Source organism: Camelina sativa, chromosome 11 (assembly GCF_030686135.1).
Source record: "Camelina sativa cultivar CO46 ecotype springtype chromosome 11, ASM3068613v1".
NCBI classification, from domain to species: domain Eukaryota; kingdom Viridiplantae; phylum Streptophyta; class Magnoliopsida; order Brassicales; family Brassicaceae; genus Camelina; species Camelina sativa.
In genome coordinates, this window is record NC_141890.1 from 8579051 (window position 1) to 8602521 (window position 23471).

Sequence of the window (23471 nt, forward strand, 5' to 3'; positions counted from 1 at the left end):
CTCCAGTTTCATTACCCTTCTCCCCTTCCGTCTCTTCAGGTGGGTTCCCTCGGCGATTTGCTTCTCTCGAGGCCCTAGCCATTCGATGCAGAATCCGAGATTTCAGAATGCTCTGCTAGACTTGCTTCTCGCCTCTTTCACCGGCTCCCTTCGATGTCAACACCAACATCTCTCTGCTCCTTGGATTCACATCCTCTCACTAAGTGTTCTGCTTGGGCGCAACTGGACAGGAGCTCTATTTTGACGCCGGAGCTGTGCGAGTCTTTGACGAGAACCCATGACCCTAGTGTTGTACTTCAATTGGTCAGGTCTGTTCCGAAATCTTCATTGTCCTCCTGTAGCTTGCTTTTGTGTCGACCTATAGTTCCAATTGTCCGAAGACTGCATTTGGAGCATAGTCAATCAATGTCGCTATACCGGTACAATATTTTTTTGTGAACCCTGCCATCAGAACTTCTTAAGAGCGTTACCTTTGTTTACCAAAGATTGAAGAGGCCTGCATTATGACCTCGTCTCTATGGAACGATGGCTACCAATGCCTCTTCAACCTATCCTCTATTCCCCACATGCTTCACGCATCCCCTTTTGTGCTTAGTTGCATCATGTGTTTCATTACCAATCCTTATGCAAGCCAATTGGTCAAGCCAAACATCCAAAAACCCAGGTCCAATATATCTACCCCTCTCTCAATCCATAGCTTTTGTCTAGCTACCTTGTTTGATCTCGTTGGCCGAAGACTCCATCTGGGACTGCAATTAACTAGACTGCTTTGGTGTTGCGAGTACTATGTAAGAACCATGGTTTATGATCTTCTTGTGGATGAGTGTTTTGGGATTAACACCTCTCATGGTACTCTAAACCCAAACCCATCTGGCGCATTCAGGTGTCACCCTTATACCATCATCTTCACTTTGTTTGTGATGCTAGAAACTAAAGAGACCAAGCATGTACCTTATTCCTTCATGTCAAACCGACTACATGCTTTGTGTGGTGTTCTTAATCTCCTTGGCCAAGGGCCCCAAGTGAGAGAGAACCCACCTGTATTGTTACGGTTTTACTGTAATCATTGGCACTTTTTGGCTCTTGTTTCGCTTATATGGTCTGTCGTTAAAGGCTTGAATCAGTATGATCTTATGCCCTGTAACCTATCTTTTACATCCGACGATTTCAAGCATGCTTTCTTCAGCACCATTCGCATCACCCGTACTGATTGTTATCTAAATTATCAATGGCGCTTCCAGTTTGATCATGTCCCTCCGCTTTGGATGTTAAAGCAGACTAGCCTTGACCATCAAACCTTGGTCTATCGATCCTTTGCCAATGCACTGCTCATGTTGTTATTCCTCACTCTGGTGAGCTTTTGGGATTTGGCTCCATTTCTAACGTCACAAGGTCATCCAACCATGACTATCCTGTCATCCATCGATTTTCTCGAGGGTGTTCAATCGAGCTACCGTGATCTCTCATGTCCCATGCCACTACCTAGTCACTGGCTCACAGCTCTCATGGATTCTATCTCGATGTATCTTATCTACTCTTTTATGCCTCTTGGGTTTACCCATCTTTGTAACCTCTTTTCTTCATTTCCACTGTCGTGTCGTGAGGTGTGGCCATCCTCGCAAGGAATACCCCACCCTTGGCTGGGTCAGAGGCCTTGACGGCTTTCTATAACTGAATTAAAGAAGTCTGTCATAAAACTATTAAAATATTATATATAATTAAGTATCTTTAAATAATTCACCGATAAGTAAATTAGTTATCGAAAAAAAATAATTCTCCGATAAGATTTTGTATTTACGTAACATCTTACATATATTGTTTAATATAAAAATTAAATTAACAAAATATAAGCAAAACATATGTAAAATATAAGCAAAATATATGTAAAAAATAAGCAAAACATAAATAAAATACTTTTATGTATGTGTTTTGTACATATATTGTTTTTTTATAATAAGTTAAAATTTTACATATTTATTTATCGTAAGTATTATATGATAATTTAAAACAATGATAATTCAAAACAATTTGTAAATAAAATAAAAGAAAGATGATAGGAGAATTATAATTTAAAATTTGAACAAAATCTTTGAAATCTAGTTGTTAAAAATAATTATATCGTCTATTTAGATATAAAATATTTTTTAAAATTCTGATTGGTTTTTATTTTTTAAAAAAATATTTAGTAATTTTCGTTAATAATTATTTAGAGAGTGATTTTTTTTAACTAATAATTGTTTAAAACTAATGGCATAACATTGTACTTTTTTACACTTTATAAGGTTAGTTTAAAAAAAAAAAAAAAAAAATCCAAGAATGTGCAACTAACCATCACGCATTGTTGGTAAAAATGGCGACTTTCTGGGCGATTTGGCAGTTCCTCTTCGCCTCTTTCTCTTTTGGTCATCTTCCAGTGAAGATTCAGACAGTTATTGATGCTGAAGTGGGGCGGTTCCTTCCTCTCCATGTTCGTGCGGTTACTCCCTGTAATTTCGTGATCGGTTTCCAGGATTTAGCAGTTGTACTACTATGGATCAGACTCTATATAAGGAGTCGCTTAGGGATTCTACTTTTCAATCGTTTTTCTCAATCCTTCCCATTCGAATCCTTATATTGCAAAATGCTCCATTACCTACCCATGGCGGACAACATTCGCAGAGCCCTTCAAAACATTGATCTTGGAATTGACGATGTTCCATTCACCTTACCTGAAGCGGTGGTTCAACAAGCGGCTGATGAAAACCGCTTTTGTCTCCTCGGTCGCCCTTTGATGCCTCGTAAGCAAAACCTCCGTCAAATCGTGGCATCCCTTCCCCGCTCTTGGGGTCTAACCGGTGTTGTACGTGGCCGAATTGTAGAAAATAGAAGATTCCAATTCGTCTTCCCCTCGGAAGAATCCTTGGAGACTGTTCTCCGTCGCGGTCCGTGGTCACATGCGGAGAGGATGCTGGTCCTCCAACGCTGGGTTCCGGAGGTGGATCCTCCCACTCTCAATTTTATCCCTTTCTGGATACAAATCCGATGAATCCCTCTACAATACTTGAATTTTGGTGTTGTTGATTCAATTGCACGATCCCTTGGAGAGATGGTGGGTACTGACTTTGATGCTGATGATCCGAATCGTACTCAGTTTGTGCGAGTAAGGATCAATTGGAATGTTGAGCATCCTCTGCGCTTTCAGCGGAACTACCAGTTCACTCAGGGAACTAATACGGTTATTAGTTTCTTTTGTGAACGCCTTAGAGGATTCTGCTCTGTTTGTGGTATGATGACCCATGACTCTGGCAGTTGTCTCCTCCAGAACGGTGGTCATGAATCAGATGGTGCTGATAATGATGATGATGGTAACCAAGAGTATCATGGAAATCCAGGGGTTCATATTGAAGAAATTGATGAAGACATCCCACCACAAGCGGCTAACGACGCTACTAAGCCTGATAATATTCAGAACAGTCATGAGGCTCCAAACTCGGATAACATGGATACCCTCTCTGACATTGACCCTCATCACAATGTTTTGGAGGGTATCTCTTCTGGTATTTCTGTAGGGCAGGATTATGGTGAGGAAGAGCACAGTCACCCGATGCCTGCATTCATTGAGGATACAGGTCATACCCCAGGAGATGTCGAGATGCTGGCAAGACACCTTCGAAAGAGAAATCATTGTGAGGAGATTGATAATGAGATAATAGCATCAAGTTCAGGTAAACGTCAGTTAGGCTGGGATTCAGATCAGAGTTCTGCTATCAAGATTGAAGATATGAATGTTGATACTGCAAAGCTGCAACAAAACGACGGAGCCGCGGTGGGGCCGGTACCACCACCGGTTCCATGAGAGTTGGATTTTGGAACTGTCAGGGAATGGGACAACCCCTGACAGTTCGACGCCTAGAAGAGATGCAAAGAACGTATCTCTTGGACTTGATGTTCCTTATGGAGACAAAGCAGCAAAACAATTATATTAGAGACCTGGGAGTAAGTTTGGGATTTGAAGATATGTTTCTAGTCCCTCCTCGAGGTTTAAGTGGTGGTCTAGCAGTATTTTGGAAAAATTGTCTTTCTGTTCAAGTTATTTCCTATGATGTAAGATTAGTAGATCTTTATATTCAATATAAATCTTTCAATTTCTACTTATCTTGCATCTATGGTAATCATATCCCAAGCGAAATACACCATCTATGGGAAAGACTACAACGACTCGCTATGACCAGAACTGGTCCCTGGATGTTATGTGGAGATTTTAATGAAATTTTGCATGCTTCAGAGAAAAAAGGTGGCAGAACTCGTAGTATGAGCAGTTGCAGGGACTTCAACAACATGATCTCTTGTTGTAATATGAAAGACTTGACATTTAAAGGTAATCCATTCAGTTGGGTGGGCAAACGACAGAAGGAAACGATTGAATCCTGCCTTGATAGAGTCTTTGTGAATACTGATTGGCAAACAATGTACCCAGCATCTGGTTCTGAGTTTCTCACACTAGCTGGATCAGATCATGCACCAGTAATTATTGACATTGCAGAGGAAATCCAGATAAAGAGAGGCCAGTTCCGTTATGATCGACGTTATTCAAGGTGTGAAGATTTTATTGCTTCAGTCCACAGAGGTTGGTCCCGAGGAGTAATTGATAACTCAGGAGGATTCCAAAATAAGCTCAAGATGTGTCGAAAAGAACTATCACAGTGGAAGAAACGGAATAAAACGAATTCTGCAGAGTTGATACAAAGCCTTAAAGCTCAGTTGGATGCAGCAGAACGAAATCACGCAACATCTATTCAGGATGTCCAACAACTAAGACGAAAGCTAAACCAGGCTTATCGGGATGAAGAAACACATTGGAAACTAAAAAGCAGAAACAAATGGCTGAGTGAGGGAGATTGGAACACCAAGTATTTTCATGCTTCTTCCAAGCTTCGCAAATCTCGTAACCGCATCAAATCTCTTATTGATGAAAATTGGATTGAGCACTTCCGCGACAGTGCTATCGGTAAAGTAGCAGAAACATACTTTCAAAACCTCTTTACGGCAACTCAAAGCACATAATATGAAAGTATCCTCACTAACTTACCAAGAAAGGTCACTTCTGAGATGAATGAAAATTTGATGAAGCCAGTGACAGACAAGGAAATAAAAGAGGCAACCTTTCTCATTGGTGCAGACCGAGTTCCGGGATTTGACGGATTTACAGCAGGATTTTATCAACAAAATTCTGGGACTTGATTGGTAGTGATGTATGTCGAATGGTTCGTCACTTCTTTGACATGGGAGAAATGGACCAATCGGTTAATCATACTCAACTCTGCCTGATTCCAAAGACTAATGCTAAAGGTATGATCGACTATCGCCCTATTAGTCTTTGCACCGTTAACTACAAAATAATCTCGAAGGTTTTGGTGATGCGTCTGAAAAAGTGCTTGGGGATAGTGATTTCTGACTCGCAAGCGGCCTTTGTTCCGGGACGAAATATTTCAGAGAATGTCCTAGTAGCTCATGAGCTGGTTCATTCACTAAAGGTGAAAAGAGAGTGTCAAAGAGGATACATGGCTGTTAAAACAGACATCAGCAAAGCTTACGACAGGGTCGAGTGGAACTTCTTAGAAAAACTTATGCTTCAGTTTGGATTTGATAGAAAATGGGTACAGTGGATTATGGCTTGTGTGCGAACCGTCTCCTATGAAGTACTAATTAACGGTTCCCCTTATGGCTACATTCAACCATCAAGAGGTCTACGACAAGGTGACCCGCTTTCCCCTTATCTTTTTCTATTTTGCGCGGAAGTTCTCAGTCAAATGATCACAAAAGCGGTCGAGGATAAAGCTATTCATGGACTACGATTGGAAAGAGAGTGCCCTACTATATCTCACCTACTGTTTGCCGATGACTCTCTCTTTTTTTGCCGAGCTACTGAAGCAAATTGTCAGAATATGGCTGCTATATTCCAGAAGTATGAAGAAATATCTGGTCAAAAGATAAACTACGACAAGTCATCGATCATCTTTGGTATGAAAATCCCAGAATTAAAAAAAACAGATATTGCAGAGACATTTGAAGATCTATAATGGCAAATATTTGGGGCTCCCAGAGCAGTTTGGAAGGAAAAAAGTTGAGATGTTTCAGTATATAGTGGAGAAAGTAAAAGAAAGAACAGAAGGATGGTCCTTTAAGTACTTATCACCTGCTGGAAAGGAGATTCTAATAAAATCAATGGCATTGGCACTTCCAGTTTACTCGATGAACTGTTTCTTATTGTCTCTGTCCATTTGTGAAGAGATACAAAGCGTACTTGCAACCTTTTGGTGGGGAAAAGAAAAAGGACGTCGAAAGCTTCCATGGATAGCTTGGGACAGAATGTCTCTCCCTAAGTCTGAAGGAGGATTGGGATTTAAAGATCTTCATGAGTTCAACAGGGCCCTTTTAGCTAAGCAAGCTTGGAGAATTATGACTAATCCACAAAGTCTATTGGCAAGGCTATATAAAGGAATGTATCATCCCCATTCCTCTTATCTACAAGCAGTTACTAGTCCTCGATCATCCTATGGTTGGAAATCAATCCAATATGGTAAGGAGCTATTACAAGTTGGTCTTCAAGTAAAGATAGGGAATGGCCAAGAAACAAAAATTTGGGAAGATCCTTGGTTGCCTACCCTCCCTCCACGACCAGCCTCAGGTCCGGTTATAGATGCCAATTGGACAGTCTCTGATTTGTGGAAAGACGGAAAAAGAGAATGGAATCCTCACATTTTCGAAGGTGTGCTTACTCCTGAAGATCAGCAATTAGCTAAGGAATTATACCTCTCTAAATATGCAGAGCAAGACACTTATGCATGGGCTTATTCAAAAAATGGGCAATATAGTGTTCGCTCAGGTTACTGGGTTGCTACCCATGTTAATGTTCCGGAGAACCAGAGACCAATATCCCCACATGGATCGGTAGCCTTAAAAAAAGGAAGTATTGAATCTGAAGTTAGCTCCAAAACTGTGCCATTTCATCTGGAGATGCTTAGCAGGCGCCATTGCCTCACAAACTCAACTACGGACAAGAATGATACCAGCTGATCCAATATGCCAAAAATGTTGCAGAGAAGAGGAAACCATCAACCATATTCTCTTTAAATGCTCCTTTGCACAGGCTGTTTGGAGATGCGTTACCAGTCATGTAGGCAATGTAAGTTTCACTGATGATCTGGAAGCTAACATTGGGATCATGATATGTCAATATAAGGATCAAAATCTTCGACTTGACCAACGCCTGCTACCTTTCTGGATAATGTGGAGACTTTGGAAATCCAGAAACGAATTTCTCTTTCAAAACATTTCAAGACTCCCAGACGATGTAGCAGAGAAAGGAAGACAAGAAGCTATTGACTGGTATGAGGCAAATCATAACGCAGACGAAACAGAGCTAGTGGATCAGAACTCAACAACACAAAACTGCAGGAACAACCACTCAAGCAATTGGACTCCACCTCCAAGTGGCTGGCTCAAGTGTAATTTTGACAGTGGCTATCTACAAGGTCGATCTTTTACAAATACAGGCTGGTTAATACGAGATAGTACTGGGAAAGTCATCTTGATGGGTTGTGCAAGACTACAAGAAGCACATTCGGCACTGCAAGCAGAAGCACTTGGTTTTCTACATATCTTACAAGTAATATGGGCCACATGGTTTCCGATACGTCTGGTTCGAAGGAGACAACAAAGAGCTTATTTCGCTAATCAATAATTGTGGAGATCATATGACTTTAAGTACACTGCTATACGATATACGCCATTGGATGAAGAAATTACCTGCTTCGTCGATAGATCATGTCACCCGGGACAAAAATTCTGCAGCTGATAAGATTTCTCGACATGCTATTACAATTACATCCTTGTACGAGGTGTATACAGTGCCACCAAGCTGGTTGTTTAACTCTTTGTATAACATTTCAACTATATAATATAAAGTTCAGGTGTTTATTGGAACACAGCATTGATGAATATGATGGGGAGTTTAGTAAATCTTCTTTTCGCTCTTTGCTGGAAACCAGATTTGAAAGCATGGAAACTAGGATGGGGTAACTTCTAAATTAGTATAATAATATATGAAAATAGATTTATATTTAATATTGTATACTGTATATTAAAAAATATGAAACTAGATTTTAATTTTTTAAAATTAATAACTTAATGAAATTAATAGACTTTACTTTATCTATTAAAATTGAATAGAATGACATATGTAAAGAATATAATGAGACACGGTGTCAGCTTTTCCAAACTTAGATTTTGTGAAAAAACTTATTTATTATATCTTATATATTTTTATCCAAATAATAATAGTAGTAGTATTAGTATTACATTTCATGGAAACCTAACGTTTCACTGACATGTGATAACTAACGTTAGGCTAAATTTATTGATGATTAAATCTACAAAACCGAGCATATATGATATATATACACTCATATGGTTACCAACCAACCACAAAAATGTATGATAAAACCAAAATGAGTGTAGAAGTGAGGACAGTTTTTCCAAGATATATTCAGACCACCAGACTTTGATTATTAAAAATGTGAACTTCTAGAGATGCCTATTTCGGGTTGTTATCTACAGATTACTTGCCTTATTAAAATTGCGTACAGAATATTTCTTCATCTTCCTTACTCTCAGGTAGATCATCGTCATCAATTAGCTTGAACACAAACAAACTATATAAGAACAATGATTATGTGATGGAACCAATGAACAGACACTACTGATAGTGCAATCACAGATAGCTTACGAAAATTAAATTACCAAAGATGCGTGTGTGTAAAACTCTCATTGCCATTTGACTCGCAAAGTATTTAGGCTTTGTGTGTTTGAAACAGGAGTGCTTCAGGAGTTGGCCATTTCGTTTGATCTTTCACCAAACACATTGCAACCATTTCTTTAGTATAGTAAAAAATATAAATTGCAAACGAAAAACAGAAACATGGAAGGTGAACCTGAAAGATTTACATTTTAAACTAATTAAAGAAAAATATACATAAAAAAGTCTTCAAATTTCATTGTTCCATTTCTACAATTTTAAAATTGCTTTGTTCTATATCTCAATCTAGTCAGAGCTAGGAAATGGTCTCAAGAGCTTCATTTTGAAACAGAAGTCCAAAGCTATGGACGCAAACGCAAATATCAAAACACTCTGAGACACTAAAACGGCGCCTTCTATCCCATGTGCAAACAAGCTTTCCCAGCTCAGCTCTAACGGCGGCCCTCTGCTCAACATACCAAGTCCTATTTAACACACAACAACAAAAAAATCAGATTTAAAAAAAAAAAGTAGACCAATTCATAGAAGTTGGATCAAAGACAGTAACCAAAAGTATTTGTTATTACCTTTCACAAAACCAAAGGCTGCAACAGCTCCTGATTTGAGATGACTGTCATCCAAGTCTCTTCTGACTGCATACCTGAATGTGACTCCAAACAATGCACAGCTTGCAAACGCTACTCCTAGGGGAAGAACAAGCTGCTCGATGCTTGAGACCTGAGAAAGAGCAAACGGGGTTTCCGCAATGGTCCCAACCGCAGCTGCGACAACTGCCGCTTTTGCTGATTCTATTCTCTCCTTGTCTTTATTGATCGAATAACCTTTCTCTGAACTTCCAATTACCGCGGTATCTGCTAAAGACAAGGCACGTTCTGCTTCCTCAACCATTGATCTTGCTGCTATGATCTCCTGCTGGCATTCTGCAATCTTGAATCAGATAAAACATGGTTCTGTCATAGTTTCCTTTAGGAATTTGGTAATAGAAAAACATGAACTTCCTCTGTCTACAATAACCAAACTAAAGACTTTAATCGGAAACACGAGAAAACCAAAAACGAAAACTCAAAATGCTACCAAATTCATGATTTTTAGTAACCTTATCAAATGAACTATCTCCCCACTTCCAGGTCTCAAGCACAAACGCAACACCATTGATAGTGATTGAAACTCTGAAACTAATCAACAACTTGAACCTATCCTTAGCATACAATGAACAAATTCACTATTCCACTCGAAATATAACCAATATGTCCTGCAATATATCATACTTAATGGATGAGGATAGACCATTCATTTCTCAATCTAAAGAACCTCCCGAAAATCTCATTCCAAGCACAAAGATCATCAAAAAGTTTCAATTTTCATCATCTTTATAACTACACGGAAAAAAAAACTCCCAAGTCTCTAACCTCTGAGGCTCTAGATTCAAGCTGATTAACATAATCCTGTAGCAATTTCGCCTCAATCTCTTGCCTCTCTATCTCTTCGAGCTCTCTCTTGGCAATCTCCACTCTCAACGAAGCTTTTTCAAGACCATCAAGCAAACCCTTGTTCTCTTCTCTGCTCAGTAGCTCCTCCACTTGATTTCTCGCAATACCAGACAACGACTTGTTCAAATCTCCGCCATCACCACTCGAATCAGCTACATTCTCTTCCGATAAACCTCTAATTCTCCAGTTTCGAGTTCTGCTGCGATACAGAGAACTGAACTCGTTCACTTGTTTGGGATTCAGAAGATGAACCTCTGGTAAAACCACTGGATTTGGTTTCCATGGCAGCGCTTGCAGAGATAAACATTGCATTTTTGATAAAGATAAAACAAAACAACAACAGTTCGAGTTCTATCTGGTTTGATCCGATATCGAGAAAAAAACGGCAGGCTTTTTCAAAAATAGAAACGACAACACATTAGATCCTTAAATCTCCGAATGACATGCATTTTGATTTATTTATATAGTCAATACTCAATACTAATACTACTACACTAAGCCTTAAAGGCGTTGACCTCATCAACCACAGCCTTCTTGTACAGTGCCATATCAGTTGACCCGAACACCACGTGCCTTGAGATCAAGCGCTTTGTCCTGAGCCGTGGTCATCCCAGCCAAGTAAGCTCCTCCATTCGTCGGATCAGATGCCAAAACCGCCGTCTCCGCCTCCTTCATGACAGACTTCAACTTCGGGTTCCCTGGATCGTTAAGTATCCCCAAGCTCGCACTCAGATCTCTCGGCCCCATCATCACACAGTCCATCCCATCAACGGCTACGATCTCATTCACATTCTTCACACCTTCCTCTGATTCTATCTACAACCTCAACATAAATTATACCAAAAAGTTTATTTTTTTTAACAATTTAACAGTTTTCACCCAATAAAAATACTGAAAAATCAAAAAACGGATTAGAGAGAGAGAGAATCGAACCTGGCACATGATGAAGAGCTTATCAGCGTAACTACCCAAATACCCAGCGCCGTGCTCCATATCGACGATGATGAAGTCGAAGCCGGCGCGTGCGGCGATCTCGGCTAACTCCGGAGAGAATGAGAGGAGAAAGTGTCCGTGGAGCTTCTCACCGTTTTGGAGACGCGACTTCAAGGGTGTTTTGGAAGCCATTTCTTTCTGAATTCTTGTTGGATATGGGCTTTGCCCCATATGCCAACTCGACCCAACAAAGACTCACCAGAGATAAAAGGAAATTGGCCAATCTCGGAGGGTAATCTCGGCATTTCGCGTTGGGAACCCTAGGGAACTTTAGTTCTACACTCGCCTATAAATAACATCATACATTTATTGAGAGGAGGATCTTGACCCGCGGACAATACCTACAGAGCAATACTTTGCATCGAAAACTGCTATTGTCTTTCGTATAATTCGTTCTTGCTTTCAGTTCGTCCCATTAAGCTTACTAGTTCGTTTGTGGACTAACAAGCTCTACTCCGACTTGTTTTAAGTGACGATCTCACGTTCTCCCCGATTAATAAAAAACTTGCTTACTTTTTCCCACAAAATCTTTATTTATTTAAACTGTGTAAACCCCGGTACAAACAATTCTGAGAGAAGAAGAAGAAGATTAAATATCGTAGACATGATTCTTTTCCTAATTTGGCTGGTCAAATTGTCTTTACGTACGTAGTCATCTTTAATGCATTTTGATGAAAATATATTTTGGCCATAATTTGTTGCACTTTGAATTAATAACCACCACGCGCCTCATCGGACTTCTAAATTATTACAGTACACCACCCGTTACTGCGTACGGAAACAAAATAATTTTATAGATTAAGATCTGAAAAATCAAAAATGAAATATCCACACATAGTAACCAAATATATGAATACCATTTTCTTTTTGTTCACACTATTGACAGTATATGTGGCGTTCTCTTGATCCTAAATATATGTTAGTATCTTACAATGAAAAAATCATAAAATACTATATACATTTGGATGAAATATATATATATATATATATATTACTACTTGTTTGTATTCCACATGATCAGATGGTTCAAGTAGGCATTTGAATAACACATGGGAGATTATGGAACAAATATTCAATAATAAACATTATTTCCTAGCTTGGACTATACATCCCATGCAGTAAGAATTAAACCAAGCAATTCTTTGTTTTGTCAATATGACCGAAGAAACAATAATGTGCTTCTAAACAAATGTAAATACGCCAATATTATTGAATAGTACCAGATTTCAGATTTACAAACCAGGAAATATCATCAGTGATAACTATGTGAGTATTTTCAGGATCTAGAGCAATGGCATCTTCAACCTACGACATGCAAAATAATTGAAGAAAAATCTTATGAGATTAAATAAATAAAACAAATTTGAAGAAAGAGTAGACACTAACCTGGATGACATAATTGCTAAACTCGAATGACAAATGCACACATGAGAATATGAAGAAGAAGGAGAGTCTGGAAAAATGGATGAGAAACCGAAATATAAATCTGAGAATTCTAAGAAAATAAACAATGGAGAGGAAGAGTGACTGAGTGAAAGAGAGATAAATTAGAATAGATTTGAGTTAATTGGATGTTAAATAGGAGATGAAATTGTTTGAGATCGTGACATGGTTAATTTTGAACGTGGTGGTGTTAGTGTGAGTAATTTTAGGAGTTAGGTCCAATGCAGTTTTAAAATATGGATTTTTCAAAAAAACTTCTTTTTTTTTTGTTGAAATCTCGTTAGAAAAAAATGAATTGCCGGATTCTGATCTTTATTTTCTTAATAATCGTTTTATTGTAATTTTTATTTTTTTAATAAAATCAGGATAAATATTTTTCCTCTTTTTTACACGATCGTGGTCGGTTTTTTTTCTTTTTTGGTAAATCTAATTTTATTAATCATTAATATTTGTTTTGTATTTGTTCAAATTAAAAAAAAAAATCAAAATCTGATGTGGCTTAATATTATTAGACAGATGACTTGTGTTTCAAAAGTAACATTTTGAAACTGCTACCAAACACATTATAATGGATCGAGAACTCTGACAAAAGAAAATAAGTACGCTTTAATCAACAAAATTGATCCATAAGAAAACAAAAAAACGGACATTCATTGAATCTGATAGCAGTAAAGATGAAAACAAAAGGCTTTGCTCAGATCACTGTCTAATCTACCTAGGACTCTAGTCTAGTAGACTTAAATCTACTACATATGATGGAAATCAAAAGTACCATAGTAAAAATGTAAACTTTCCAGTTTTTCCTAGTTAATATATATTTTACTGAGTCAATGTAATATTCCTTGATGAAAATGTAAAATTATATTTTCCAGTTTTTCCTAGGTAAGTTCAAAATGAAAAAACTTCCATTTTTTCCGATTTGGTTACACAAAAATTTACACATGTCTTTTTTTTTTTTTTTTTTTTTTTTTTTTTTTTTGAACTAAAAATTTACACATGTCTATAAATACAATTTGTAACTAACAAAGAAGAATACACGAGAAGAAAATAAAGTTAGAAAGAATACATATATTGGTGCCGTGAAAGAAACAAAATGGAGCCTGGTATGATTGTAATGATTGTAGCAATCGTCCTTGCAATTGCCATCATAATCGGGGCTGTTCTATGTTGTTATTGTTTTCAATCTCCGGTTGCGCCTAAGGGCATGTTTATAGGGAGATCAGTTTAGGGTATTCTTAGAGTATAAATATTATGAAAATAATGTAAGATCAGTAGTTAAGAACTTTTGTTAAAAAGTTAGTTATTGGGAGAACATGTATAAAATTTTAATATTTAATAATATAATATTCTTATAGAAATTTAAGAATGTTTAATAAATACATAGATTAATGTTTAATAAAAATTTAAGAATTTTTAATACTATTTAATAATATAATGTTTATTAATATTCTTAAACATATTACAATTATAAAAATTTATAAAATAACATTTTAATTGCAAACTTATAAAACTTTTACTAAAATTCAAAATACAATGCCATATTTTTATGAAACAAAAAAAACATTGTAAATAAAATTTTAAAAAAAAAACAAACAAACATATTACTTAATTAATTAAACAAGACAAACATTTTATTTAATTAATACATAGATTAATGTCCAAATTTATTTCATATATTTTCAACCAATCCGAAAGAGACACGTCACACAAGATCATACCCAAGAACAGTTCTAAAATAAGATCAGTGAGCCTGATCTTAAGTCCACTATTCAATTATTTTCATTTTTAAAGTGCCTAAGAACACCCCATGTGATCTCCCTATAAACATGGCCTAATAATGCTTCTTAACTATTTCTATTATATCTACTATATATAATTATTTTATTATGGAAGTTTTTAGATATTATGTAGAATAGCAGATCGATGCATGATGTCCTGATGCTGCTATATTTTAATGGCTACTCCGCCATTTCGCAATTAATTTTTCTTATTCAAATCATATTGTAACTCTTTGTTTAAATGAATATTTTCATGATTTTTTGTTTTCATAAGTTGATGTGTTACGCATTTCATGAATTTTACGTATTCAGGCTGTTTACTTTTGTGAAAACAATCACGCATAATAACAATTAACAGAAGAAATTTTATACGAGTACCAAATCTACGTTTATTTCTAAAGTTTCTAGCCTAAGCTCAAGATTCTGAGTATACAAATGCGGCATAATGGATTTGTCTCGTAATTAAAACCTTCGCGAATTGCATTGATCCAATAAGTTATGCTGGACTTGGGCTTTTTGGAAGAGAGATGACATGTATATAACTTAGAGACAAGGTGACACAAATCATTCAGACCATAGGTCCAAAGATGAAACGAAGGTATGTGACCAAGGAGAACTTGAGTACTTGACAGTGCGAAGGTTTAGTTATGAATTGAAGGAGATAAAAAGGACTACAAATGAATCGGTTCGTCTTGATTGGACCATCTTTAGTTAATTGTGTGTTCTCAAACATTTTTGTTTCTATTGCTTTTGTTTTTTGTTTTTTTTTCGTTTTTTTGGTGTTATGTTAAAATTTTATACCAATAAAAAAGAGTTTACATTTTACAATGAAATTCAAAAAACATGTCTAGCTCTGTGATAGAGAGAGCAATAGAACATTATACAAAAAATATAAGAACTTAGCCACACTTAGAATAGACTAGAGATACAACCAAAATAGTAACCAAGGAGAGAGACCGTGGCGGCAGGATCCTCCGGCGAGAAGAATATGAGACGGTTGCACATGGTACGATAGACAGTAGACTTTGTAGCATGAAGGGTACAAGCTTCAGACAAGAAAATTCTATAGTTCCTCTCCTTCCATATCAAATAGATGGATGTTTGCAATAGAAGTTTGAGAATCTTACTGGCAAAGTGGGGCGGAGTTGATGCGATCCCCAAAACCCAAGAAGCAGCTGACGATAAGGAGGTAGGAGGATTCGGTGAGATCCTTCCTGCAAGCCCCACCCAAATAGCTCTGGAAAAATCATAGTGGAAGAATAAATGATCATGTGTGTGCAGACCGGTGTTGCAAAGGACACAAGCATCGGGAACACTCAATCCCCAGTTCCTCAATCTATCCCTCGTGTTAAGTCGTCCAAGAGCAGCCAACCAATGGATAAACGAAAACCATGGGACAGCTTCTTTAAACCAAACGGCTTTGTGCAATGGTACTCGCGGCGAAACGTCCCGAGTTTGCAACCATGTAACTTTAGAGGAGAATTTTCCAGAAAAAGATCCAGAGGATTGCCTCTATTGATACCAGTCTAAGCCGCGAGATGGATCTGGAGGGGGATGAGAGGACAAATAGATGTGTAACTGCTCCGCTTGAGGAGACCGAGCATTGGGAAGGAACCACTGTCTTTCACGCGTAGCTTCCCACACAGTGGCTTCCTTGCTTATACGAAGTTCCCTGGGACCCAACAGACCAAACAAGTTGATGAAAGGGCCTAGACTCGTCCAGGAGTCAAACCAGAAGTAGGCTCGCATTCCATTCCTGACTTGACACCTTATCAGGTTCTTAAAAGTAGGTTGCAGCTCAATCAAATTCCTCAAGTTCCAAGACAGACGAGGAGATGGTTCCATCAACCAGTAGTTTCGCCGACCAAAGATATTGTGGTCAAATAAATACCACACCTGCTTCAACCTGAAGACTGTTGCAAACTCCTCAAGAGACCGTAATCCTAGACCACCCTCCTCTTTAGTTTTACACAAATCTTTCCAAGACACTCGAGCCCCTCTTGCAGATGATGTTGCATTCTTCCATAGGAAAGCAGCACACAGAGAATCAAACTTCTTGAAGAAACCCTTTGGGAGGAAAAAAACTTGACTCCAGAAATTTCCTTTCCCGTAGATAACAGAGACATTGAGTCGTATTTTCCCCGCATGGGACAAATACTTAGCTGTCCACAAGTGCAACTTACTGGTAATCTTCTGGAGAAACGGCTGAAGGGTAGCCAGAGACAACTTCGTAGGGCTTGAGGGTAATCCAAGGTATCGAGACAGGAATGCACCTAGCTTAACTCCGATTGAATCCGAGATTACAACAGCTTCCTCATCATCAAACCCTCCAAGAAACAGTTCAGACTTGGCAGAGTTCATTCAAGCCCAGAGAGTGAACGAAAACACTGCAATATCTCATATATACCATGCATTGAGCCCTGGGGGCCATCTGAGAAAACCAACAGATCATCTTGTCTTAGACCCTTCTCTCCTTTAAAAAAACCAGCCAGCTCCCCATTAATGACAATAGAGAACCTAGGGGTAGAGATACACTCTTTGATCCAGGAACGAAATAGCGGAGGGAAGTTTTGAGCCTCGAGGATCTTAAGAACGAAGTCCCAACAAACCATGTCAAAAGCTTTACGAATGTCAACTTTTAGGAGAGAGCTTCTTCTACATGAGGCTTTGTCATAATTGCGGATAAGTTCAGAAGCCAGGAGGACATTTTCACCCAAGCTACGACCACTCAGAAAGGCAGCCTGATTAGGAGAGATGCTTTGTAGTATTAGAGGCTTCAGCCGTGTGGCTAGGATCTTCGAGATAACCTTGTAAGCCAAGTTACAACAACTGATGGGGCGAAAGTCAGCGAGAGAAGAAGCCTCAGGGGATTTTGGGATTAGAGCGATGATAGTAGCATTAAGATCTTTGAGGAGACGACCATTACGGAAGAATTCTTTAATGGCAGAAGTAAGATCCTGTCCCACAGTTGACCAAGCCGACTTATAAAACTCAACCGGGTAGTCGTCTGGTCCCGGTGATTTGTTTGAGGGCATAGCAAAGATAGTGTCACGTATCTCCTCATCTGTTACCTCCCGCAACAGGTTCGCAACATGGTCTGCCGTGCATCTGAAGGGGTGTAGGTCCTACAAGTATTCAATAGTTGTAGGCGAAGACGGGAGATCCGTGGTCCCAAGAACTGATTTGAAGTAGTCGACTGCATGTTTGTTCATTTCCATAGGATATGTGATCTTCCTTCCCTCAGCATCCACAAAAAAAGTGAATGTGGTTCTGAGAATTGCGTTGAATTACCGTCTTGTGGAAGAAAGCAGTGTTCATATCCCCAAGCTGTAGCCATTGAATTCGAGATTTTTGCAAAAAGAACTTTTCCTCCGCTATTTTCAGTGTGTTCCATTCCTCTGATGTTATATTCTCTTCCCTAGCCAAAGAAGCCGAAGGGGAAGAAAGCAACCTTCGTTGAATGTCCGCAACTTCAGATTCTTTCTCCTTACCCCGAGAGGTAATGCCACTAAAGTGGTTCCTGTTTAGTGTACGGAGACATGGTTTGAGGAGCTTCAATGCACGGGCAAGTTTAAACTGGCTAGATCCGATGATTGATGGAGCATACCATTCATCTTCAACTGCAGCAGCGTAGTCAGGGTGGTCCACTACATGGCAGAAGAACTTGAAAGGCCTATTGACCGGACGATGCAGAGAGGGAACAAAGAATAGGTACGGGGAATGGTCTGACTGACTAGGCTCGAGAAATTCAGCATAAGCATCAGGAAACCTCCTCGCCCAATGCTCATTGATAAGAGCATGGTCAATACGCTTAGAGACAGGATCTGACTCCCGGTGGTTCCACCACGTGAAGGGAAGGCCTTTCGTGGGAGCTTCGAAAAGGTTAGAGTCTTGTAGGGCAAGCTCACAGTCACTCACTCCGTGGAGATCAACATCAACAGCCGGGTAGCCAGAGTGATGCTCACCTCTTAGTATCTGGTTAAAGTCCCCTACAACCGCCCATGGACTTCGAGAAAGTGGAGTAGAGGAGTGGAGGTACGCCAAATCATTCCAAAGAGGTAGTCTTTTCTCAACTAAATTGAAACCATAGACAAAGGATACTGTGAGATTAATACCTTCTGCCAAAAGGAAGAATCCACAAGTGACAACTTGAGCAGATACATGATAGATAACGACTTAAATTCTTAGATCCCTGACAACTACAATCCTCGCTGTGTTGTGGCTGTTAAAGTTACCAAAGTACTTCCGACCATTGGGGATCGCCTTACGAATTCTCTCCGAGTGAGTAGGTTGTATCTTAGTCTCCAAAAAAGCTCCAAAAAGAGGCTTGTGGATATTAATCCAACTTTTTGTCATCTCTTGACGCCTATGGTTATTTAAGCCTCGAATGTTCCATCCAAAAAACATAGTTACATAAAGGATTAAGTACTCGCAGCCTTACGGCTCCTATTCTTGCGCTTCACTTTGATAAAGGGAGCCTCATCTCCTTGTCCCACTTCTGTTGTAGAAGAAGAGGTAGTCTCAAAAGGCACAAACTTACCCTTACTCTTCTCACTCAGAGCGTACACAGGCGGCTCTTTCACATTCGCACAAGGTGCATAAGAATCTAGACTCTGGTCCTCAACAGACCCCTCCTTAACCGACGAAGACGCATGTTTATCCAGTTCAACATTGGGGAATTCAAAGTTGCTATGTGCCGGAGAAACATGGTAATGGGCAGAAGTGTCACCTCCACGAGGGGTTGAGCTCTTTGGTCGCGGCTTGCCCTTAAATTTTCCAGGATTTTCAGTTCGTACAGGTTCCTTGGGACAGCGAGCAGAGATATGACCAAACTCATGACACGAGTTGCACTTGGGAGGAAGCCACAGGTAGTTAAAATCAATCTGAAACTCTCTCCCATCGCTATACCCAGAAATGAGCTTGGTGGGAAACTCCTCCAACAGATTTACTTCCACTAAAATCTTGGCAACCTCAAAAGTTTCTCTCCGAGCAGTTTCTGGATGCAGAGCTTTAGGATCACTAACCCATGAGGCAATGCGAACCAGACTTTCATCATTGAAGAGCAGATACGGTATACCGCGGAACTCCACTATAACTTGAGCTTTAGTAAGTGGCGGCTTCTCCAGGGTGAAATCAGGGGACCAAGGTGCAACAAACATTGGATGCCCAGCTATATTCCAGAGGTTTCTACTCAGGAGAATCGATCGAGTGCGGGGATTCGGTGCTCGTAGGAGAAAAGTGCCATGACCAATGCGATGCACGAAAATCCTGGGGCCCGAACGAGCCCAGAGGGCATTTACTACACCAATGATTCTCCCCATATCTGGTGGGGGACCATGGAACTGAGTGTAGATGTAGTCCTTGAACTGCTACTTAGCCACGACTACATTCTCATCCGGAATAAGGATAAATGGAACACTCGACGCGTGCTTTGTCGGGTTTCCTATCTTTGCCAATCCTTTAGCTAGTCCAGTGACATCTGCATAAGAGCGAGACTTTATAGGGATTGCGCCTCGGGTAGTGGATTCCTCACCTTGAGGAGAGTCAACTTCTGCAACGGCTCCAGAAAACTTAGGTAATGAGTCTGCAAAGCCATTAGAGACATTAGTAGCCACCCCAGAGGGAGGAGATTGAGGCGACGAGGCAGAGGGGTTCCTAACAGGGGGCGAATCGGCAGATCTGGATCTGGGATCTGCTCGACTTGAGCTGTCTCAGCAGCTTGAGATGCAAGGGGATGGAGATAGGTAATGAGGAGGATGGCCCTACAGTCTCCAGAGCAGGTTTCGTCACCGACGGGGACAAGGAGGAGGCTGATCTAGCACCTTTAGCAGCTTTGGGAGCAGCATTGGTAGGCACACCACGGGGAACACGGGGTGGGAGAGGAACAATTGGGCGGGGTTTCTTCTTCTTGACCATCGAGACCAGCCACAAGTCGGCGAGGAACCGACCGACGGTGGAGCAGGCCAGAAACGGCGAAGAGCGGCGGAGAAACGAAGGAAAACAGTGGAGAAAAGGGTTTCCTCGGGAACCGTGGTTTGATTAAGTTTTTCGCGGACTTACACTTGTACATGAATCCCTACGTTCGACTTTCAAGTTGAGAGAGAAACAAAAAAAAAGATCTGAAAAAGTCTTTGGAAGCTTATAGTCATATTTTGAACATGATTTGAATGTTTGGTAGTACGTTGACAATTATTTTACACCACAACCATAAATGTATCACTCACACTCATATTAAAAAAAAAAATGCTCGAGGGTCACACCTTTCCCCAACGTCTTTCGCACCATATCGATATATGTCAATGGTATCATCAAAATTGTCTCGAATTTATTGTACTTGATTAATCTTATCGAATATTTATACTATTTTCTTTTTGTGTGTAGAGAAGAGACAAAAGTCTCTCCTTACTTGTTCAAAAACATAAGATTACAATCGAACATGTCTTGGCAGAATCGAAGGAATATAAACTTAAAGGTAACAAAAAACACATAGTTTGCTAAGACATTAACTAGACGATTAGTCTTCTCTTATATACATGAGTGTAGAAGTAGCATACCACTTTTTCGAAATCCTCCCAGACACGACTATCGAGAAACACAACTTTTTAAATCTTTCTGACGCCGGTGGAGCTTCAGCTCGTCGGCGTCGAGATCTCTCTTCCACGTTTCAAATCTCCTGCAACGTCCTTTACTCTTTTCGTTTTCTTCCTAGTGTCGTGGCTCTCCACTTTCATGTTATGGCAATGGAATCGCTTTAGCTCTGCCTCTACCCATCGACTCAGGAAGCGATAGAGTACGAAGATGGTTTCCGGTGAACCATCTATCCTATGCCCTGTTCTTGCCGTCCGGTAAGCTGTCAGAAGATGAATCCCTAGTATCCAAATTCCCTATAAAGTCGGAAGCGGAAGCCTGCATCGATCTACCACCTAGAACTCTGGCGCCTATACGCCCCTATTTCCTCGCCTATCACTGACCTCATCGGAAGCACATGGTTGCAACGCCTTTGTTGGCGAGGAAGATGACGGCGAAAGGGTTTACCCTAATCGAGCTGGTGGTTCCCTCTAATGGACTCGGCCCATTAAGCTCACAGTCTCAGCCCAGTTTCAGAATTGCTTTAATATATTTTCTACCAGACTGGACCAGGTTCTTTAATTTTATTATGTCAAGCCTACTAGTTCTTTTGGCTCAATATTGCGTCTTGTTTGGTCGAGAACGCCGTGCTTCCCCGTTTTCAGCAAAAAGGATTAAGCTTGTTCTGCATCTACGCGAATCACAACCTGGTAACCAACATATCTTGATTTGAATGGTCCACAACCTTACTGCAGCTTTGGACCGATGAGAACTCTTCGCTGAAGGAGCTTAAACCTGCAATTCAAGTCTCACCTCCAAGGTGGCTGAACCTCTACTCCCGGATTATAAATCGCAAATGTCACAAATCAGTTACCGCCTTCAGCAGTGTCAAAGGAAACTACCTAATCTCCTTCACATGTCAGGTTCGAACTCAATCCCCTTTTCACAACTCTTATTTGAGGATTTCTGAACCAAGAATTAGACTAGATCGTCAATTCTCTTCTCGTCGTTTCACCAATAAAATGTTGAAGAGGAACGGCATTATGATCACGCCTCCAAGGAGCGGTGATTACCGTATACTCTTAATCCTTTCAACCCGTGTCTTCTAAATCCCAAAACCTTAAAAGCTTCTTTATGCAATATGAAAGTTAGTATCTATGAAATACGAAGTGTGGAGAAGAACGACATAAGGTTGGTTTTAACCTTAAGTCTTATTACATCTGGGTTTGATCCAAGGCTTTGTTTGCCAAGCCTAAGCAGATGGTTGTATCAAGATTACAAACTCTTTTGCCGAAGACTTCATCTGAGAAGTAATTCATCATCTTTGCTACGACTTTGCTCTACACACTTGAGATCCCTAGTTTTAGAAACCCTTATGTATATGTTTGGTGAAAGCTTGAAGTCTTATGGCATGTTTATCTTGTCCCCTCAATCGAATAAAGGATGTAAGCTCGGGTGTACCTCTTCTTTCCAGTGTAGCACCGACTACAAGCTTTGTGTGAAACTCCTTAACCTCCATGGTCGCTGGCTTCATGCGAGGGAGGACCCACCTGTTTTGTTACAGTTTGTTACCCACCAAATGCGATCTCCGATTATAGCTTCATCAAAAGATACAAGGTATGTGCACATTATTAGATTGCTTTTTGAACTCGTCTCTCACTCGACCCTTAGATGGTGTGAATGTGGCCACGACCTTGCTTCGGTAGTGAAGCATAGTCTGAGTAAGAACTCCTTCACAAAGCTTATTTATCCAGCCTCTTCAATAAAAGACGATGATGTTCTAGCAGAGAATTGGTCTTGTGGTTGCTCCTGTTTAATCCCACAAACCTATCCCTTTATGGAGAAACCATTCCCATCAAACCTTACCGGTACTTGGAACCCGCCCTACACCCTTAGCCTCCTTCATGGAGCAACTTATCAACAGCTCTTTGGCGTCATTCGCACAAGCTAATTGTGACCACTTGTTGGTCGAGGATCTCTTGAAGCTTGCCTTCAATCTAGAATCCTACAAGACATCAACAAAAATTCCCTCCAATTATGCATCTTGTTGGAAGAGTACATGAAAAGGGGAAGATAGAGACTACATGAGTCTTCTAACAAGCTCTTCAAAGTTATGCATCTCTATCTTTCCCTTTTATGTACTCATTTGCTCTTAAGTTGTATGAACAATCCTCTTTTAAGGTTTTAGTTTAATGAAATGTTTAACAAAAAAAAAGTCGTTCTAAGATATAAACTATTATTATAATAAAGTCATATCATAATCAAGTTAGAAAAAACAACTGATAATCATCACTTATTTCTGTCTTTAGAAACCCAACAACAATTTATGAATCAGTTTCGAGCTCGACAGATGTAACCTTGCGCTCGCAAGCCATAAACAAACCATAAAATACTCCCCATAAT

The 23471-nt window shown here is 39.7% G+C and overlaps 3 protein-coding genes, 1 long non-coding RNA gene and 2 pseudogenes across 6 annotated transcripts; 1 reads left to right on the forward strand and 5 right to left on the reverse strand.

Annotated features, from left to right (window-relative positions):
• The first annotated feature begins 2293 nt into the window (after positions 1-2293).
• LOC109127192 (uncharacterized) lies at positions 2294-7980 on the forward strand (annotated as a pseudogene).
• A 982-nt stretch (positions 7981-8962) lies between these two features.
• Positions 8963-10641, reverse strand: LOC104722592 (uncharacterized). 2 transcript variants are annotated; one of them, XM_087474342.1, is made up of 3 exons: positions 10207-10641; positions 9364-9717; positions 8963-9261 (listed from the first exon to the last, which is right to left on the reverse strand). In XM_087474342.1, the coding sequence occupies exons 2-3, from the start codon at positions 9683-9685 to the stop codon at positions 9083-9085; spliced, it is 501 nt and encodes a 166-aa protein (XP_087330468.1). In that variant the 5' UTR covers positions 9686-9717; positions 10207-10641; the 3' UTR covers positions 8963-9082. The 2 variants fall into 2 exon arrangements, with proteins under 2 accessions (XP_087330468.1, XP_010439091.1); XM_010440789.3 differs by having other exon boundaries at positions 9364-9724.
• A 17-nt stretch (positions 10642-10658) lies between these two features.
• LOC104722591 (uncharacterized) lies at positions 10659-11458 on the reverse strand (annotated as a pseudogene). The gene is made up of 2 exons (XR_015571973.1): positions 11221-11458; positions 10659-11103 (listed from the first exon to the last, which is right to left on the reverse strand). The product of XR_015571973.1 is annotated as an uncharacterized LOC104722591 (transcript).
• Positions 11459-12240: 782 nt separating this feature from the next.
• LOC147933764 (uncharacterized) lies at positions 12241-13005 on the reverse strand. The gene is made up of 2 exons (XR_015571974.1): positions 12667-13005; positions 12241-12585 (listed from the first exon to the last, which is right to left on the reverse strand). It is a non-coding gene; the product is annotated as an uncharacterized LOC147933764 (long non-coding RNA).
• A 2405-nt stretch (positions 13006-15410) lies between these two features.
• Positions 15411-16862, reverse strand: LOC147933765 (uncharacterized). Its single transcript, XM_087472319.1, has 3 exons — positions 16024-16862; positions 15918-15970; positions 15411-15715 (listed from the first exon to the last, which is right to left on the reverse strand). The coding sequence occupies exons 1-3, from the start codon at positions 16860-16862 to the stop codon at positions 15411-15413; spliced, it is 1197 nt and encodes a 398-aa protein (XP_087328445.1).
• Positions 16859-19822, reverse strand: LOC147933766 (uncharacterized). The gene is made up of 4 exons (XM_087472320.1): positions 18931-19822; positions 18737-18883; positions 17793-18619; positions 16859-17626 (listed from the first exon to the last, which is right to left on the reverse strand). Exons 1-4 carry the CDS (start codon positions 19820-19822, stop codon positions 16859-16861), a joined length of 2634 nt encoding a protein of 877 aa, XP_087328446.1.
• Positions 19823-23471: the final 3649 nt, after the last annotated feature.

Excerpts from the sequence above, each read along its gene's own strand:
- LOC147933766 (XM_087472320.1), bottom strand. The coding sequence starts at position 19,822 with ATGGGGAGAATCATTGGTGTAGTAAATGCCCTCTGGGCTCGTTCGGGC. Across the intron at positions 18,884-18,930 it reads TAGGAGCCGTAAGGCTGCGA|GCTTAAATAACCATAGGCGT; the intron begins GTACTTAATCCT and ends GGAACATTCGAG. Across the intron at positions 17,627-17,792 it reads CTGCTTTCTTCCACAAGACG|GACCTACACCCCTTCAGATG; the intron begins GTAATTCAACGC and ends GAATACTTGTAG.
- LOC147933765 (XM_087472319.1), bottom strand. The coding sequence starts at position 16,862 with ATGAACTCTGCCAAGTCTGAACTGTTTCTTGGAGGGTTTGATGATGAG. Across the intron at positions 15,971-16,023 it reads CCATCTCGCGGCTTAGACTG|TTACATGGTTGCAAACTCGG; the intron begins GTATCAATAGAG and ends TCTCCTCTAAAG. Across the intron at positions 15,716-15,917 it reads GAGTACCATTGCACAAAGCC|GAAGGATCTCACCGAATCCT; the intron begins GTTTGGTTTAAA and ends TGGGGCTTGCAG.
- LOC104722592 (XM_010440789.3), bottom strand. The coding sequence starts at position 10,599 with ATGCAATGTTTATCTCTGCAAGCGCTGCCATGGAAACCAAATCCAGTG. Across the intron at positions 9,725-10,206 it reads TTGAATCTAGAGCCTCAGAG|ATTGCAGAATGCCAGCAGGA; the intron begins GTTAGAGACTTG and ends ATCTGATTCAAG. Across the intron at positions 9,262-9,363 it reads AGCCTTTGGTTTTGTGAAAG|GACTTGGTATGTTGAGCAGA; the intron begins GTAATAACAAAT and ends TGTGTTAAATAG.